The 20877-nt window shown below is 36.7% G+C and overlaps 1 protein-coding gene across 3 annotated transcripts in view; it reads right to left on the bottom strand.

Annotated features, from left to right (window-relative positions):
• The window catches only part of GEFmeso (Guanine nucleotide exchange factor in mesoderm), a 75026-nt gene that overhangs the window by 1981 nt on the left and 52168 nt on the right, over window positions 1-20877 (bottom strand). For 2 of the 3 annotated variants that reach the window (XM_069058531.1, XM_069058537.1), the window contains exons 2-8: window positions 17551-18236; window positions 11732-11915; window positions 9681-9796; window positions 1017-1114; window positions 700-967; window positions 333-644; window positions 55-283 (exon numbers count right to left, since the gene is read on the bottom strand). In XM_069058531.1, the coding sequence (XP_068914632.1) occupies window positions 55-283; window positions 333-644; window positions 700-967; window positions 1017-1114; window positions 9681-9796; window positions 11732-11915; window positions 17551-18236 (1893 nt within the window). Of the gene's footprint in view, window positions 1-54; window positions 284-332; window positions 645-699; window positions 968-1016; window positions 1115-9680; window positions 9797-11731; window positions 11916-17550; window positions 18237-19566; window positions 19731-20877 lie in introns of those variants that run through there. The other variant, XM_069058524.1, reaches the window with a different exon arrangement.

Here is a 20877-nt window from a genome sequence, read left to right on the forward strand (position 1 = left end):
CTGCAAACAGTAAAAATTCGAATCTGTTTCATTTTGCTGCAATTACCAACTGACCAGTTTCTTGAACATCCTGTCCAAGCTGCAAGACCAGTTGCCGGGCGTGATTCGGTATAACTGCGCTGTAATTTTCTAGGATAACCCTCTTGATCTGCAACGTCCACTCGCGCTTGTTTTGGGGAGACCTCGCTCGCAAGGTGCACTGCAGGCGAGGGTTGTCGAAAGGCAAGATTTGAAAGGACAAGGGCTCGCCCCTCACTTGCTCCACCAGCATCAAATTCGAACACTAAAATCCCCAAATAACGCACGAATTTTTAAAAATTGAGGGGACTCACCTCGATGTGACTCTTGTACGCTAGAGCCCCATCTTGTTTGCTCTTCGCCATCAGCAGTACTTTGTCGAAGAGGAAAACGTGTCTTCGGCCTCTGGCCCCGTTAACTCTGAACGTTCCCTCGGCGATCAACTCTCCAAGAGTGGTAAGATCCGGACCGGACCATCCGTACAGCTGCGACTGTATTTCATGGACTCTAACGGCGTGTTCGTGTTTACGTTTCATCGTGTTAATACTGGAAGCGACCGAAGTCATCGTGGTTAAAGCCAAGTCTACGGTGGGTTTATGAAGTGGATCGCACTGCTTGGAAAGCCTCTGTAACATAATCCTATTAAAACCGAATCCCCCAAAGCTGCGATCGCACAAATACCTGCAGCAAAAGGTGATATTTAAGGATTCTTTGGACTGGTTTCAGTAAATAAGAGCCTAAGGGTAAAGCGTGACTTAGAGCCATTTGCTTCTCTCTAAATAATAAGGCCATCTTGTCGTCGCGAGTCAGCTCGCCGAGAACCTCCATCGTGCGAGGATACTTTGTGCAATACTCGCTGTAAACGGCGAAGCCCGAGTCGTTCTGGATGAAGACGTTCGCGATCTTCGTGGGGTTGAAGTCGGCATCTCGGAGCTGGTCCAGAAACGACCTTCAAAAACACCTTCAGCTACATTTCGTCAAGAGCACATTCGAAATACCTGTTGAACTCGTAGATCTCCTCCAGATTGTTGAAGAGATCGGTCAAATGGTCGGACAGCGAACAGTCTGGCTCCGACTTCCAAGGTTGCAAATAGCCCTGGAACAAAAACTCTGTCATGTCTCTAGTCTTGCATATGTGTTTGGCACTCTGCTAATTGTTTTTCAGTCCCTAGTGCAGACTACTGTTTACGACTCTTTTCCGTTTGGCGACAAAAAGTGCTACAAAAGCGTGGAACTCCGCTGCGCGCTGGCAAAAATGGAAACTCGTAAATGCCCCTGCAGGAAGTTTACTTGTTAGGTAACACGTGTGAGCTGTGCAGAATGTTCAAACAATTTTTTCGTATCGATTCGAAAAAAGTCAAATCCGAGCTAACCGGCGGGGAGCAGTTCCGTGCCAGTTTTGCAGAGTTTGTAAAGAGTCTGTGGTCGAACAAAGAAGTTAATGAAACTAGTGAACAAGAGACCTGATGAATAACACGCGGTTCTCTTAATGGACAACGATTGCGTAACTACAACTCACTGTTAATAAAGCGGGATCGTAGCAGGAGATCGAACTCGGAGGATTTGTAATGGTCGAGAATGAGTCATTGGCATGCTTGTGTCCTCCGGAAGATACAGTCAAGGTCGGTCTATTACAGATTGTTCTATTTATTGAAGCATTTACAACGGCACATATAGATTTCATTTGTTTGTAATAACGAAAATAGAATAAGTGCCAATAATTTTATTTATTTCTCTTCCACATTCCGCGACATAATGTGAAAGGCGCGCCTATCTTCGCCGAGTTTATTGTTTTTGTTACAAATGTTAACTGTTGCTTATTTAAACTTGACCCTCATTTGATTAAATGTTAAACTTTCTTCGTGCGTTTTGACTTTCGAGATAAACATCGACCGAATTGAAAATGTGATGTGAACTCGTGACACGTGATTATTCAAGTCGCATGTCGGAAACCGCAACCAACTAACCCCTTGACAATACCAAGGTCTTTTGCTAACAAGATAGTAATGTTATTTGTCATCCCCGTCGGCTCCAAGACACTATCTCGCAGTTGGAACGATCTGATTCATGTGTGGCAACAGTCTTATCGCGTACAGACTCAATAATTCGTTTGCTTTCACAATGAACACAAACATGGTCGCGCTATTAAGTAATTTTTAAATGCTTATCTATTCATTGTGTCGGATTTAAAAGATTATAGCTGCACCAGTTTCACAATTTTGAAGCAGGTGGACATGGGACAAAGACCAATCAAAGTGTTACGAAACTAGATAAAAATTGTCGCGACGATGGATACGCAGTCATAGAGTGGTTGTTCAACAGTGCTTTTCTTTGATCGTGATTTCAATGATTTCATACAAAAATACGCTGATATTCAAGAATGCGGGTTTGCGCTGCGTCGCAGCTTGTTCCGAGCAGCAGTTTTGCAATCTTTCTGAATAAATTACAGCATCTAGATATTTTTATTACGCGGAATGATGTAAGATGATGAGCATCATGTAGGTATGAGATAATTACCTACCATTAAGTAAAAATGGGATGTGGGCAGAGGAAATGATAGATGTTTACCGAGGATGCACAATCGTGGACGTTTTCATTTTTCATAAATAAGTGAACGTGTTAGATAACGAGCTTTTAACGATGAATCGTAAAGTTTTGAGTATTTTATAGTCAGCCTGACCTTACTTAACTTGATGATTGCTAAAGTAAAAGTACACCGATCTAGTCTTTTGAGTGGGTAGTTGTTAAATGTGAAAAAACTTAAAACATAGTGCACGAATAAAGCCAAAACATAAAAGAAGAGAACCGTCTCTAGGTTTGGTGAATTGCTTTTGCAAGCTTTTAATCACTTTATTCACTAGAAAGAATGACGTTGTTAATAATGAAATGATTACATTAACAGAGTTGATTTTTTTTGGGAACATTTCTCAAGATAAGTTATTGTTGGCAATGACGAAAGACGAAAGCAGTTGTAGTAGTGTTAATTTGTAAACACAATATCAGAGGACGTTGGCATATCGATCGATTTTTGAAATGAACAACAGATCAATAAAGAACTACTAAAATATAAATATGTAATTTTGTACTCTCTCTGTCTTCGACTTCACTGTGAAGTTTTTAGTTCGCTGGGGGCATAAAAACTCCAGAAGATTTTATTAAGTACTTACTATGGCGGACAATAAATTTAGGCCGGCAAATTTCTGACATTTCAAAAAAGTCAATGCAAGCGACCATTTATTGTCATTAGGACTGATGTGTCAGTTTGTCAAACTTAAGGTTTTCAAGCTGTTTGGCGTTTCCTTCGCCCTTTTCGTAACTTACAGATCATGACGCACTAGCATAACTGATTTGTAGTAGCACTGCTCTCTGGTGCACGCTTCTTTTTCCAATTTTAATTTTGATTATAGCTGTCACGATGACAAGAATGACAAAAATCGAAAATGGTGTTAGTTGAACATAATGCCAGCTTCACGTTTTGATGTCAAGCCAATGACAGGCCGGCCTAAATTTGTTGTCCGCCATAGTAAGTACTATTCCGGACTCGGAATTTTGGTAAAGTAAGTACTATGCCGGCCAAAAAATTTTGGCCGTCATTGTCTGTCAATTCAAAGAAAAAATTTGTAATCCGTACTTTATTGTCATCATGATTACCGTCTTGATTATGAACGTTATTTTTTGGGTGGTAAATTTCAAAACTCAAAATTATTTTGTTATTTCTACTACACAGAACGTTTACCTCAGGTTATCTATGTACGATTGCTCTAATTTTGTTTATTCATGTCGGATTTTTGGAATATCTGAACTTCAAACAGTTTAAATTGATTGTCAAAATGACAAGAATCGAAAGTGGGGTTACGATTCCTAAACGTTTATTTACACTTTACATGAATGTCAAGAAAGTGACGGCCAAAATTTTTTGGCCGCCATAGTACACTCAATTTCATATAAATGTGCATCTAAGCAAGCCATGAAAATCAGATTTTCTGTTGGTATTAAAGCTAAAACTAGTGACTTTGACTTTCACAGTTGCTTGCTCTGCGCGAACCCGATTTGACTAATTTTTCAGTTTTTGTCCACTTTAACATTGCTGATTTCAAAAGCAATGTTACGTCTTTTACTGATTAAATTAAAGTACTTAATTCTTATTTGTTTCTGTCTTTGTATTTTTACCAAGTAAAGATTTATTGGACATGACCTTCATAAATTTGACTTTTGTAATGTAAGTAACTAAATTAAAGGTGCTTTTACAAATGCACGGCTCACTTGATGAACATTTATATGAAATCAATTATACGACCAGAAATATAGTGCGAATATGGCTTTGACTACTTCAGTATTTTATAACAGCCCTACCCAATAAGTAATCCCGATCAGATGTTGAGAATGGTTACTGGAGATGAAGTTCTTTGTAAGGCGTGTATCAGGTAAACCATTTTACTATGGCGGCCAAAAAATTTTAGCCGTCAATTTCTGTCCCTTCAAAAAAACATTTGTAAACCATACTTTATTGTCATTATGATTACCGTCTTGATTATGATTGGTATTTTTTGGGCGGTAAATTTCAAAACTCGAAATTATTTTGTCATTTTCTACTACACAGATGTTTACCTCAGGTTATCTACATATGTACGACTGCTCTAATTTTGTTCATTCATATCGGATTTTTGGATTTAGATTTAGATAAACAGTTTAAATTGATTGTCAGAATAACAATATGCATGTCAAAATGACAAGAATCGAAAGTGGGGTTACGGTTCCTAAAGGTTTATTTACACTTTACATGAATGTCAAGATAGTGACGGCTAAAATTTTTTGGCCGCCATAGTACAATCTGTTGCGGTTGAGTGTCGTAAAAACTGACAAATATGTGTGAACTGGCCTTTACTGAATATAACCCAAGTTTTGACTCGATAACGCCATTTCCCTGCTTTTTTGATGTGACAAGAAAAACTTCAAAGTGATTTTTAATAATTGTCATTTAGTAATGGCACTAATGATTGGTTTAGATCTTTTTTTTTTAATGTCTAAAAAATGTTGGCCAAGATTCCGTGTCTGGAATAGGAATAGTAGGTATCTACTGAGAAATAACGATGCAAATTTGTCCGATTAGAATTCAAAAAGTCACCGTTTTTTCTGACAGTTTAATTAATAATTCGACTTCCACCCATGAAGTTCTGAAGTATATAGCACAGTCGCGGAATCAAAATTTCTGTAAACCACATTTTACTGTCATCATGATTCATGACTGACATTCAAAACTTTTCTGTGTCGGTCACGCAGTCAGTTTTTGCATATGTACTGAGTTAACTGCACTGAATGTAATTAAATTTTCACCTGCTGTCTACCCGTTATTATGGCAGAAATCACTATTTTTTAATGTAATTAATGTAATGTAAATAAATGAAAATGACAAAAACATGACAAGAGTAAAAAATGAGGTTATATTAACGTAAAGGTTTTTTTAGAGTTTACATTTGCAGTATGAAAATGACAGTACTGCGCGAAATTTTAATTCCGCAACTGTACGTGGGTGCCCTTTCTGCTCGTCCTTTCATTAAAGTGCCTCTAGACATCACTACTCGATTAATTTATTTATTAATGCCTAATTATTTTGAAACTCAATTACGAATTACGATAAAACCTTCAGAAGGTTGTTTTTAATGAGAAATAACGATGCAAGTTTGAGGTTAGAAATCAAAATTAAAGTCGCAGTTTTTTCTGACAATTTTCAATTCCACCCATGAAGTTCAAAGTTCAACTATACGTACAGGATGACTTCTGAAAGTTTATGCAGATATTTGAACCAGTGGTAGGACTCCACAATAGGTAACGATTGAGCCAACAATGTCTTATATAAATGTTGATATTTTTCGAGAAAAATGGGCTAAAAGTTTTTCAAAAAAAGTTTGAGAGCCATTGAATTCTATGAAAAAAAATGGGTAAAAAAATTATAGTAGACTTTTTTGTTGCCATTTAATTCATTCATCAAATATGATCTCTATGACAAAGTTCGTGGACATTCAGAGCTAGCACGGCAAATCTACGGTGAAAGATTTCCTCAAAGGATACTTCCCAGTGCATGGACCTTTGTAAACGTTGTGCAGCATCTTTGAGATTTCGGGCGTTTCGAAATGAATAATCTTGGCCGTACACGAGAAGGTCGCATTTTAGTTGCAGAAGAAGGAATTCTTCAAGAAATTGAAAAACAGCCACGAACTCGGCGTTCGGCTTTCTTGGGCACATCTTACTGAATGAAGCTTGTATTGTAAACGATAGCAGGCATTTTGAGCAACTTCTTTGATATTTCATCTTATGGTTTTACTCACAATTACAGTATTTTTATTTTGTTGTTTTCTGAATAAGTTGCAGGTTGCACTATTTTATCAGCACTTTACAAATTTTATCAAAGATTCACGATAAAACTCAAAAAATCGAGCATGACAGAAAAACTTTTGACATTATTATGGGTTGGCGGTACGTCAAAACTGCCCGCCAAATTTGAAAATTTTCAGCGGTTCGCAAACAAAATGATTCCTTTGTTTCTCTTGTAAACCATTAACATTTGTACAGGGTGACTGACGAAAAACCTTTGATGCTGTATCTTGCTTATTTTTTATCCGATTTGAATAAATGACACATCAAATGAAATAATTTTGAAAACACTTCAATACCAACTAAATTAAAAAAAAAATATATTGCGTCCAGTTTTTGACAGATTAGCATCAGCTTCTTTTTTTCAAATAGCACTGTACATTTTTTTAAATTCAGTATTGTAGAGATTTGTCTTCTAAATATAAAAATCCAAAGAACTATACCCATTCATTAAACAAAAGTCAAGAAATTAAAGAGTAAATGTACAAAATTTAAAAATCAAGTGACCAAAATAAACAAGAGAAAAATTTGTTCTAAATGCTCGAAATGACTAAGTAAGCTCTGAGTATTCATTTGTCAAAACAGTTTGATAATAATAATGTTGCTGTGGAAGAAAATTTCCAAAGACGATTTAGTGTTAACGTCTGGTGTGGCATTTTTGGAGATAGAATGGACTAGTGAGTCCCTTTTTTATTGATAGCAGTCTCAATCAAACAAAATATCATATTATTTATTATCAAACGAAATAAGCAATTTTCTGGATGAGATACCATTAGCAGTGTTGAAAAGAGTCGTGTTTCATCAGGACGGCGCCATGTCACATAATTTTTGAATCATTTAAATCATTTTGGTGAACGACGAATGGGTGCTCATGGAGCTATTCGATGGCCCGCTAGATCCCCAGATTTGAATCCATTGGATTTCTTTATATTCATTCGAAACTTTCGAGACAATGTTTATTTGACCCCATCAGGTACCCAAAAAAAGTTAAGAAAAAAGATAGTGCGAGTATGTCAGGGAAAACCCCGAAATTTTTTACTGAATGCAAAGGTGGGCATTTCTAGAAGGCATCGACAGTGTCTGCAACAGCATTGAGGAAATTTTGAGCCACTAGAATAGATTTTGTATTGTTTACAAATTTGATTACATACTTAATTTTTGATTTTCAATTTTTTTCATTTAAAATACATTTTTTGTTTTTTCTTTTAATGTAAGAATATTCAGAAGGAGATTCTTTATAAGAACGAATAAAAAAATATATAGAGTGTAATTTGAAAAAAAAAAAAGTTGGCTATCGTCTGTCAAAAAATAGATGTCGAAAAATATATCGAATAGGATAATAATGAAGTGTTTTTCGAACTATTTCATTTGATGTGTCAGATATTCAAATCGGATAAAGATTAAGTAAGATACAGCGTCAAAGGTTTTTCGTCAGTCACCCTGTATAACGCAAGTTGGGTTATTTTGCCTTCTTTTAACACGTAGTACCTCAGGTTAAAATATCTGCACAACTTCCAAAATGAGACTGTACATGTGGGTGCACTTTCGGCTTTTTTTCGGCAAAACTCAACATCACTATACAATTTCTTATTTGCCTAATTATCCTGAAATTCTCAATTACGTTTGTTGCCTTAAGGAGGTCGCTCTCAGAATGTTTTAGCAATAAAATTTGTTTAAAAAATGACTGCTTAAAATCTCTATTCCGTTAATAATGTGCAAGAACTCGCCAACCACGGAAAAACACAGACATATTGTTGGGTACCGTTTTTTATAGTTTCATTTCCGCAAAGGATAAAAGCCAACGTATTCATTTTTATTTTAGTTTGTGAAATATTTAAACTTCCTAACTCTGGAGAACAGCTTATTATCATGTTTATTAGAAGAACAGATCATCAGTTGGTATGTGTTAAATTCTTATTAATTTTTAAAATGCGCATCTTCACAGATAAGATAAAACCATCATCTAAATACACTTTTGGAGAAAGTAAAATTATCTCGTGACTCACATATCATTAGTTTATAATCAGTAAGATGACGCAAAAAACTATTAAAAAACTATTTGAAGGATTGCAGTTGTTCATACATTTATTTCATTGAATTCAGTTAGTTTACTACCTTTTGCACATACATACCTGTCTAATTCTTTTTTAAGTTAGTAGGTAACATATTACAGTACCACTTTATTATAAAAAGCTATTTACTTTTGTCAGAATGCATACACATTTAGCATTTACTCAATTATCTAGGCAAAGCAAATTCAATGATTTCATCTTTTCTAACGATGCAGCAACCGCTATTAACTTCGAAGATAAACCTAACGACACAACCCACGAAATGCCAAGGAAACATCTTAATACAAATGTTGAAGAATCTAATTGTCTGTACTAAATTGACACTTTCAAAACCCATTGTTAGATGATATAACAATGACCTGTCAACAACTCCAATTTCGTTGAAAATGATAAGTTTGTTTTCTTTTCGGCTACTTTATCTGAAATTACAATAAATAATGGATTCATGTCGAGTAATGAAAATGTAGCTCTGTTAACATGTTTTATAGGCTAAATTGGCGGCACTTATAGGTGTATCTTTAATTGTAGGTTATTCTTAGTCTAGTTTTATTATTGTCAATACACCTACGACAAACAATTGCTCTGTTCTACTTACAGTGGTCCATATAATTTTGAGCTTTGATTGTTGCGAAAGGATTACATAAATATTGAGTAATAAAAATCTCGAAAGGGCAATTTTTATTATTTCAGAAATGTTACAGCTTCGGGAAAGTCTTCCATACAGTCATAAACTGGAAACACCGTCACTAAATAACCGTTTTAAGTGTTATGAAGAAGTCGATTGATGTCGGCTTATAAATCAAAAAGAAAAAGACGGTACACCTTTACAGTTCTCCAGGTGACACATTAAGTGTTTTCACAGAATCGTCGGTCGATGCTCATTTTGCTCACGTATATTATTATTTTCAACTCGTACTTGTGCGACGCCTATGACTCGTCTGAATTAACAAACGGAAACCGACAATTTGCGGCGAACGAGAGAGTACAAAGTCGTGATAATTAAATTCGAATTTCAATGTCAAGACGAAAACAATTCCCACATGTTACAATTAATCGCTGTTTGTTTTGATTTCTTGTGGAAATGGCTAATGGTTGAAAGGTGTACGGCAACCTGACAGCGACAACCTGACGTCACCATCATCTTTATTTATTATGTCATGCAAGCTTGACGGCCTGCTGTGGCGAAAATAAAACATTATTATTATGTAGCAGACATACCTGGATGACCTCGTTGAGGTCGGCAACATATACGGTTTCGGTGTCCAACACTTCCTGCAGAACGCGGGCCTCAGGACTCATCGTGGGCTGCTCCGCTATGCCACTGTCCGCCGAACCTGGAACAGGATTGCACGATCACCTCTCGTCCTTCAAGCTAAGACATCTGATTAAATTATGTTCTCGTAAAATCGTATCGATATTCCTAGAATAGCACCACTGTTGACGAAAATTGGATTTTGAGAAATTTTACGAGGACTGCAGATAACGTCAGTCAAATAATTCGTGATCATGGCTTTTGAATTACTGAATAAACAAATGTATCTAAGCAAGAAGTCAATCTTTTCATTTCCTTTTTGTCTTGTTTGGATTGTTTTCATTGATTTGTGTGTGATATTAATTTTCTTGTTTTTTCTTTTTGTAATTGTATTTAGTTTACTTTTAACCTGCCAAAGGTATGGTTTAGACTCGTAAATCTTGATAAACTCTTCCAGAGATTCCTGGCTCATGTTGTCTGAAGGCGATCTCAAACAAACTGAACTGACGCGACGCCACACACGCTCCGGTCGGCCTGCAGTTTGGGACTGCACAGTTATTCAGAATCGATTTTTCATTCTTATCCGGCCGCCTGAACAGTCCGCCAAGTCCGCGCAGTTTTCCACCACACACCCTCCGGAAATACGGAAGGCCTGAACTGCACAGTTTTTCCTCTGAGGATTTCCGGAGTGTGTATGGGGCGGTGCGCATTAGAAATCCTGGTAAAAGAAGGAAAACAGGTTTTTTTTTAATGGAACATGTCAGTTATGGCCATATGCCCATCTTAAAATAATATGAATACACATACAACACACATAGAGATTTCTTTGTTCCAGCTTTTGCAACTCTTTATCTTCTGGAGACATTTTTAATCATGTTTGTATCATGTTCTGTAAAGTTTTGGGGGCAGTTTTGAAACACCCTGTATGTAAACTTCAATTATGTATTTAATTATAATAATAGTTGTACATACATATTATTATTATTTGATAAAAATATCCGTAATGATTAATTACGCCGGCCTGAATGCCATATCACCCGTGTGCGATGGGCCAGGCCATAATATAACATATCATATAAATAATTCCCACACAATAAACTATCGGGCATTTTGCAATAGTTGATTTAAAATTAAAATCAAAACAATAATATTGCGGTCATAAATCATGTCCTTAATTTTGGCAGTGATAAATGAAGAATTATTTTGTCATTAAGTATAATGAAACTGCTATTAATCTTGCTAAAATATGCACTAGATTATGTAGAATAAAAGGTTCTATTCAAAACGATTTGTAATAATTGTTATGCAAATTTGTGAAGGTTAATTGTTATTGATAACATTTAACATTTAAGTTTACAAATGAGCATGTAGGTGGTTTCTTAATTTGATAATTTACATGGCATAATTTAAACATTTATCAGACGTCTGTCAATGTGGATGTGTTAAGAGATTCATACCTTTCAATCAGCGTTTAGTCCCGAGGAGTTTCTTTCGACATCCATTGCAAGAAATTGTCTTCACTTTATGAATGCACCGAACCGACACACGAATATGTTTGAGCCAGCATCGCGACTGGCTTGGCATTTGTCCTGATAAAGTGTACTCCTTAGAGAGCTTCAGGATATAATGTTTATGGCACGTTTCTGCACTCTTCTATCTGTTTTAGATACCTGCATGCTAATTTAATGGAACCTTTGGCGTCGCACGCAAGGCTGTTGTACTTGGAATAATTTAATTACCTTCGATATTACCGACAGATTGCACGGTGCAACCATAATGCAGTCAGTCTCACGATTACCAGTCGCACGAATTTGTATTCAAAATGTCTCTCGACGTGTCTGTCTGCTGCCTCCGACTCACATTTCCGAAAAGTGAACAATCGATCGGCGAATCCGTCGATCGAGTACCCCGAAAGAGCGGCTCCGACCGGACGGAGAATGCTGATGACTTCATCTGCATTCACCGCAAACCAATGCGGAAAATTTCAAAAATGACGACCTGGAGATTTTTAACTGACCTTGACTTCCGGTCGGTTCGGGGTCGCTGTCGAGACTCTCGGCCGAGGCCAGGTATGCAGAACTGGGTTGATGGGGTCCGCTGCTGCCGCTCGATGAACACGACCCCAAACTGGTGAGCGACACCGGACGGGAAACCTCAGACGAAGTCGTACTGTTCGTGCCCACGCTGCTCTCGCTCGGAACCTGCAAGCGAAAAAGAGCAAAAATTCAAGAAGTTGCTCCAACACATTTATCTGGATCTAATTTTGTTCGTCCTATTGCCTCCGTTTCTGACTCGGGAGCGCGCAAGCCGGAACGTTTGTTTTCATTTAGATTAGATGCGGTTGATGGAACATTTTCGGGGCACGTTGGCTCAAATCGCTCGTGTGATGCAACATACTTTTTTTGTGAAAATGAACTTATGATTCCACCGTTTCGACCAGAGGAAAGTTGCGGTTTGTCTGGCGCGCATTGCAAAATGTTGGAAAAAAACCGACGTTGGGAGTTCTTGGTAGGGTGCTGCACTACGGAACTGAGTCAATCGGAAGAAAAATTGTAGGTTTTTAGCCTTCATGACTTGGCTCTCTGTTACAAATACCTAACCACAATGTGATAAGGAAAAAGTGTACTTTATGGCAGACATAAACCGAAAATATCTATAAACTTATCAATTGCGCCTATAGAATTATATTGACCATAAAATATTTAAATGCTTGTTAAAACGTGGTTGTACCAACCGTACCGCTGGATTTCTATCACTCTTTTATGAGTAAAAGAGAATTTAAAAATTGTCTCAAACTGAAACAATGCGTTGAAAACCCCAGTTCCTTTTTTGCTAATGAAGCAATTTCTGAAAGAAATGTTTTACAACTTTTATAATGGATTTGAGTTTGACAAGGTTTTCTTTAACGTGGACTAATTTCTGCTATTAATGAAGAAAACAGTCCGAGTTGGTATTTGAAGAATAAAAGAAGACAAATAAGAGCTATCTATAACAAGTACCTACTTTTCGTACTGTGACAAAATTTTGCATCACCGCTGAGCTTTAGGAAAGCTTGTTGTCATTGGGTACCTCATGGTTTGAAGATGGTCAACGCGTCCGAACTGTTTAGACTTGAGAGTTCTGTTAGCAGCTGAAGGGACATTTGGTGGGGGAAACTTGCGCCGTCCAAATATCCAACCAATAGCACTCTTATTTACTCTCTGCTAATAACACTACCCGACATTTTGATTTTTTTTTTATAACTGCAGTGAAAACACCTAATCTGGGGTAATTAGGGTCTGTTGATTCTATAAACGTCAACAGATTTATTCTAGCACGTCTAGATTCCGAGTTAGGAATAACATGTGACAACCCATATGCATTAATGTTATTTTTATTAAAACAGTAAAAAAACTTAAAAACCAATGATAATTCTATTGCACATTGTTAACAGACTAAGGACGATTAAGTACCAGTACAATCCAATACAAAACAAATTTATTTTTTTCTTTTATGCGGGTTATCATCTTCCTTTTGAAGAACCCAACAAAAATCACCAATCATAGCGGGATACCATATCCACTGGTACATATGCCAAACACAACTTAAGCCTACTTAATTTTGCACATTCTAGTGTACTCTTCACGCTTGTAAAAGAAATGAATTTACAATGAATATATTATTATACACGAGTACATAAAAAATGTACATAGGTGTCTAGTTCGCAAACGTGACGTGATGGAATATGGAAATCGGGTGTCATATATGTAGTTCTAATAAATGAAAGGTATAAGAAATTCTCATAGTTGGGTCAGTTAGAAAAATCATGTCGGGTAGTGTAATGGAACGAACGAACGAACGAAATAGCGTTGCTACACATCCCCACCTAATGTCCCTTCACGAAGCGACTGGAGTCTACAACTATTACAATGGATTTGAGTTTGCCAAGGTCTTCCCTAACGTAGACTACTTTCAAGTTTGCTGAAGAAAACATACATAGCCGCTCTTTGGAGAATAAAAAATTAAAGAGTCACCTGTACAGTGATCTACAAGAAGTACTTTTGGTGCTGTAACAATATTTTGCACCATGGCTTGGGTGTTCGGAAAGGTTGTCGTAATTGGTTTCCTTAACGAAGACTCATTCTTGCTATCGCTTAAGAATATACTATACATAGTTACTGTTTGAAGAATAAAAAAAGATAATGGGCGTGTCACTTGTAAAGTTATCTGCAAGAAGTACTTTTAGTACTGTAACAACATTTTGAAGTATAGCTTGGACGTCAGAAAAATTTCGTGGTACCTCATAATAGACACCGCGTCCAATGGTGCACAAAAACTCTAAAAAAAGGAAGAAGGTACCTCTACAGCGATCTACAACATCGTGACAGTTAAATCTAGAAGTATAGACAACGTGACTATTGCTTCTTTTCTCTTAAAATATGGATCAGTTACAATTGTTGCTTTGGGGAATTAATACAAACTTAATGCAAATTGGTCCCTATACAAGAATACGCCTCACAAAAGTGTTTGAAAATTGCAGTTTACGGCGCCTTAAAAGTAAGATAATTTTACATTACCACAACACTTAATCTCACTGTATGGCAAACAGGGCACTTTTTTATGCCTCAAGGGCAAAATTAGGTCCCATTCTGGCACCTTATGATTCTTGTTCCCCTTGTGGAAATTCTTTTACTGGAACAAAGTTTTGCATCTAAAACGATTTTGTTCTCGTACGGCAATTTGTGCAGTCTCTTTGAATGTAATAGAACCATTTACTGTCCAATGGGCCGTGTTTCACGGTGGATGCGAATGAAATCTAATTTATTCATAAAATTTCCCTACCAGGACGCGTGACTGCGTTAGATTAACAATGGAATGCGAACAGCAAGCAAATACTTGAAGGTTTATTATCTACCCGATGAACACGATGCAATCAAAGATTCGCCACGCTTTCCTTAATAGCAGCCCAACTAATGTCCCAATTTGTGGATCTTATCTTGTAAAGATCCAACTTAATATGTCAATTATCCGTTTAGTTTGTTGCAGTTTTGATTACATTACCTACAAAGTAAATTTTGATAAACATCAAACAGCTGCGATCCTCATCTTTTAAATCTGTATAAATGTTTGGTTTTGAGGAAAACCATTGATAATTACAATCATTTCCTATTTCACAACAATTTGCCGATAAATCTTTCATTCAATTATGTATTATGATTTGTTTGATCATTGTTTTGTTGTTTACTTTTGTGTTTTGACATGACTTCATAGAATTAGATAGTACAACCATGTGGCATTAGCTAGAACATCATCTCTTTTAAGTTGTAACGGAAGGAACAGATGATTAAAATTTCATCTCCAGAGAAATTGTTTTTATTGAGCAAATTAAGAAAAATTAGACGACCTTGTTTCTGTACAATTTAGGTACACCATTATAACTTTCTTCTTGAAGAATTGTGATAGTAGATGTTTCTCAGTCACATTCTAGTTAAAGTTCCACCATTGCACTGTCCAAGACCAAGGTGAGATGGAAAAACTAAATATTTATCGAAGTTCGATTTTCTTCAAATGACAAATATTTACAAAGAACCACAGTAGATCTAGACGATTTTCAGAAGAGTATAAAATGTGTTTGAAAATATGTATTGTAAACTGTTTTTCGAGTTCCATATTCAAGAGCCAAAAATAGTTATACATATAACAGTTATACTTAAAGACATTATGTCTTGAAGCGTTAACAAAAAATTTCCGTATCTTCCACATCATACTAATAAACAACTATTTCCAACTCTAGAAAGTCTATTTTGTTGATTATATTCGTTAGTATGTACTTATTTTGATTTATATAACATGCACTATACCTAAAAGCTTTCGTATTTCTCTTCTAAAACTATTTCCAATGCTATCTACGTGCTTTTGTATCAAATAACACTTTTGCAAATGTTCCTATTGATCTTGTGATAATCAAATTTAAATAATAAATATTTGTTGTTTACTTTACTCCTTTCGAGATGCTTTTAGAATGACTATTACGAGACGGTATTTTACAATCTAAGTTACAGTTAGTTATGTGCTTTATGAACTAGTCTCCTACATTAAAAGCACCAACCAGTGCAGCAAATATGGAGAACTCGACGCTTGTCTTGGTGCCTAACCTTCCAATCCAAAATAGTAACTGCATATTTGTGATGCGAAAATAACAGCACGTTTCTGTTTTACAAATATCAGTTTACCATAAACACAAACTGAGTAATCTATGCTCTTTAATTTTGTTGTTTGTTTCTGAATTTTGTAGTTTTGAATTAAAATACTTGAAACAACATTTACAAATGAAAAATACATATTAAGTATTTTCAACTCTTCCTAAAATCATGATTGGTTAACAAGTTCCGAGATGCGCTTTCATGTGGTGTTGAAATAATGTCTTATCTTCTTCACAGTCACAGGATATTTCGGAATAAATGAATTATTCAAATTGAAATCAATAATTGCGGTTGTCTCCAGTACCATCCAGCCAATGACTCATGTTGATTCATAACACAGGAAATTTGCCCCTAACCTCATCACCTTGTTACTTACAAGAATAATTGAAGTTATTGTCAAACCGGACTCATCACTTGTCCCAGCGAAAATTTCGGTCAGATAAACTTGAGAAAAGACAAATTGCTCTTTGATGGTCGCTTCTTCGCAACCGATAAGATCAGGGGCTATTGTGAATATATTTTTGCGTCTCAAGAATACCGCTAATGATGTTTGATGTTCAGTACGAAGTAATTTAAGTAACGGTGTGGCAGAGGAGGAGCAACCTTTCGCATTCCCTTAAATAGTCATGTAATTTTTGTCGAATTATTCCTTTTATGGGCCCAATCAGGCACAAAAGATTTATGTGACGTAACGTGTCGTGAAATATTGGTTCTCACGTCCTTTGCAGATTCTCTTCGGATTAAAAATGCAACTACTACAGCACCGAGAGAGATCTTAACAATTGCGTTTTGTCTCGATCACCCTGAAGGTAGGAGACACTCGTGCTGAGAAATGTGAAAAATCCAAACAGATAAAATTCCGTTTTGACACAAACATAGCAACGACCTTCCCTGTTTAATTTATTGAGTTTGTACTGTGAATTCACGCAAACGTTGACATAACACGGAAAACTACATGTGGATGTAACAGAGAGCTAGTATTTATGATTCTTATCCGATATAATTTCCGATACTACAAATGTAACCGATAATTTAATTTAGATCATTAATTCTCTTCAATTTACTGTCCCTTTAACAACATTTCCAAGTGTGGTCTCGGCTCTACAAGATGTTAACCTTAAATAATTTAGAAACTCTCTTATTTTCTTTCTCGAAATTCTGAATATGGACGAGGAAGATGACATCTTGTTTTGACATTTTTCCGCCACAACTACAGCAACAGCAACGTAATTTGAATACCAACCAATGGTTTGTAGGTCATGTGTTATTCGTCCAAGTTTCGTACTTAGACCAAGGCCATGGATTGGTTGGTATAATTGGTAATTGCAATTAATTATGTCAACATTACTTACTTCAGACATTCTGAACTAATAATAGACAAGCAAAGTGCTCACAATCTGCATACACACAACACTTTTATCTTTTGGTCTACAAGGAAGTTTTTATCGCACGTCCTCTGCAGTTGGCTCGTTGGTACTACCACGAACCAGCCGACAATACAGTAAAATCTGTGATAATCTAATTTTAATGACGGCCACAAACTCGCTTGCAAATTATCGCAACAATCAGATAATGAAAGACAACTGACAACAATGCGACATTACTGAAGATGCCGAGTGCCATTAAACTAAAAATTAAGAAAACAGTATCGTACCTGGAGGTACTTCCCCATGTGCTTCCTCCCAACCGGAGTTCTCGAGGCTATCCCATGAGAAGTGTGCAAGTAAGAACCGAGTGGTTTGGGACTATAATTACCACAGCCGTCACTGTTCTTCAAACTGTCACAAGTGTCCGCTTCCTCAACACTCAAACTATCACACTCACTGTTCACATTAGCGTCTATCGCATGAAGAGACGTCTTGCTGCCGTCGCCGCAACAGTTGTCGCCATCCAGACACGAGATTTTGGGCGCGAAACACTCACCCTTCGCGTGCAAAAACGAACCGTTTCGGCCGGGTTTACTCCTTTCACTGGTCGGCAAAACCAGTTCCGCATCCGGAAAATTCGAAATCATCTTCTGCACGTTGGGCGATATGATGTCCAGCGACTCGTTGCTCCGGTTTAGCTGCTTCTCGGGAGACCGAAGAGATCGGTAGATCGAAGATCTGTTGGGTCGTCTTGGTCCCAAAGTTTCTTCAGAGCTGAAGCGTTTGTTGAGCTCTTGATCCGGCACGTTTGCGAGGATCTTCTGGACGCAGGGCGACAGATTGGCGAAGTTGCCGACTTGCAGCGATCGTTTCGGGGTGCTGGTCTTCACTTCTGGTTCGTTCTCAGTTCTGCTATTTTCTATGATGGCGTCGAATGCGCCCATAATACTGGGCATCAACTCGGTTGGCGCTCCTGGAACAAGTCCCTTTATTACTCACCACTAATCTAATCGACTGTTTGCAATTTACTGACAATTGACAACAATAGGATGCTTGGTACACAACAGCTGGGAAATTTTTAACAGATAACCTTTTATCTGGGGAATATCGCTTATCAGTTACCACTTTTATCAGCGTCAACTTAAAACTTAGGCAATCCCCAAATTATCAAATTACTAACAAACTGCAACATCTAATTCAGTTCTAGAATGATTCTGGCAAGTCAATTAACAACAAATCAAACAGTTTATTCGGTGATTAAAGTCGCGATAATTGGCAATAATTTTTTGTAAAAATGCAACGTCCTACTTGTGCGGCATTTTCAAATTGGAATCGTTGCAATTCCCTTACTTTCCAATTTGCATTAATGCACCAATTCGACTTAACAGGACTGGAACTGCAACTGAATGAAACGGTTTTCAACAGACTTTAAACGAGACGCCTCATGGAAATATTTTTTGATGAAGCGATTTTCCATAGACGCGTAATTGGGAAACATAAATAGGCTGTAAAACGACAAAAAATGCGTCACTTGGTAAACACGTCGGAAAAGCGTTCGAACTTGAAAGGTACGAAACATGTGGCCCGAATAAAATTTGAATACAGAATATTTGTTTTTAAACAAACATAAACATGAACGTTCATTAAAGGCGGGTTTAGTCGAATTTCTTGTAGTTAGTTTTTACATGGTGTGCCATTAAATGGTGCAATAATTTGTGAAAACGTGACCCTGGTGCCCACAAGTGCTAATGACACATAATAAGATCAAATTTAACCCATGTAAGACGTCGAATGGAATTGGAAAATTTAATTGTCCCAATTCTCGACCAATTTTCAAAGTGCTAATCCAATCTGAATTAATTAAAAAGCCAAGTCCTCGTCAATTACAAAAAATTCAATTAAAGCTGTCGGACTTGTTCTACGTAAACAGTGTCGCTGTTCATACCTTCTTTGCAAACTAATACAAAGCAACAAGGACATCCACATTTGTAGAGATTCTGTACTTCACACCAATAAAATCATTTATCGGCAGTGATAGGCATGATAATGTGAGCACGATTATGCATACAGGCGCTGAATTTTAACGTAAAATGTTTATGAGATTACTCATTAAAGTACGAACATGCCATAAAACCATCTTGAAGCGCCTCCAAACTGTGGGGTGTGAAACAAGGACGAAGGTATTCTTTCCCAAGATCTCAGGTGTATAGTGTAACACCACCACTTCCAAAAAATAATTTCACGACTATTAACGTGCAATTAGGGCCTAAACACTATGGCGCCACCTTAACGCTGGATCATACCTGGAGCATTGTTAGAACCGATTTTGGTGCACATTGTAACCACCCGTGGATCGCCCATTAATCTTCACGACACGTTATCCTACGCCATCGTCTATTAGACGAGCGGAGTTTTATCACACCCAAACACTCTACAAGGCTAACACCAACTGATTCCGGCGAGTAACCAACAGCTAGCAGTCCCAGTCCAGTAGCGACTTACTCATGTATGAATCATACTAATACTCGCTTTTAATTATCTTCAATTCTCGAGTCGTCGAGCAACGAGTTGTTCAACTTGCAGTTATTTACCGAGGAAGCTCCCGATTTGTTTGTCTGCACGAGTACGTACAGCAGGACAAAGTGTTCGACTTGCCCGGCGGCAGCTTTGAGCTTTGGTGGAGGTTTCTCGGAATCGCACATTGGTCTGACGTTGGACCGTCTGGTCGTAACTCAGCAAACTAAGCTTTTCCCTCTTTTTGTTATTTCGCAGCGAGTGTGGACAGACAGTTCGTTCGCTCAGTGGTGTGCGCCGGTTTAAAAAATAATTAGATAAGTGTTAACGCCAATTATGCAGTCGATGCGATTGGCATTTAGATGACAGTTATTTGATTTTATTATAACGGCACAATCGGATGAGACTTGTTTTTAATTGGAGGGGAATGCGTTAAGTTCGCAATTAGACATACTCTACTTTCTTGCCGATATAATCAATAAATGTGGAAATTTTTGCCTTTTTATTTGATACATATTATCATTTGCAATGCAGTTTAAACATAATGTATAATGGAATATTGTTTTATCTTTTTTACACAATAGAAAACTTATTTTACTGTCAAAACCAACAACCAACAATGTACATTTTTATCACAGTACAAATTTCGAAAGCATTCAACATGATTTTTTTATCTTCGAGTTTAAAACAAACTTGCTCTTGATTAAGGTATTTAAATCTGCAGAAGAAATATGACACTTAAGTTTTATTAACACCATTCAAAATTAACTAAACTAAATTTAACCAAAGTAAAATATGTAATTAAACTGAAATCAAAACTGCAACATTATCGATTACATCAAAAACAAACACGAGTTTAATGGATTTTTGCGGATTTTATAGATTTTTATAGAAATATGAAACTTTTAGTTTCTCAACAATGCCGTCAGGGTTAACTAAACCAAATTAAATTAAAATCATGAAATTAAAGTAAAAAATGTAGCATTATTAATTCAGTCAAAAATGATCACAAATTTGTTATTTTAGATTTCTAGATTCTTTAGATTTCACAGAATTTTTTTTTCTAAATTCAATTAAAATAATACAAAGTGTCTATAAAA

The sequence above is a fragment of the Tenebrio molitor genome, chromosome 1 (assembly GCF_963966145.1).
Source record: "Tenebrio molitor chromosome 1, icTenMoli1.1, whole genome shotgun sequence".
Lineage (NCBI taxonomy): Eukaryota > Metazoa > Arthropoda > Insecta > Coleoptera > Tenebrionidae > Tenebrio > Tenebrio molitor.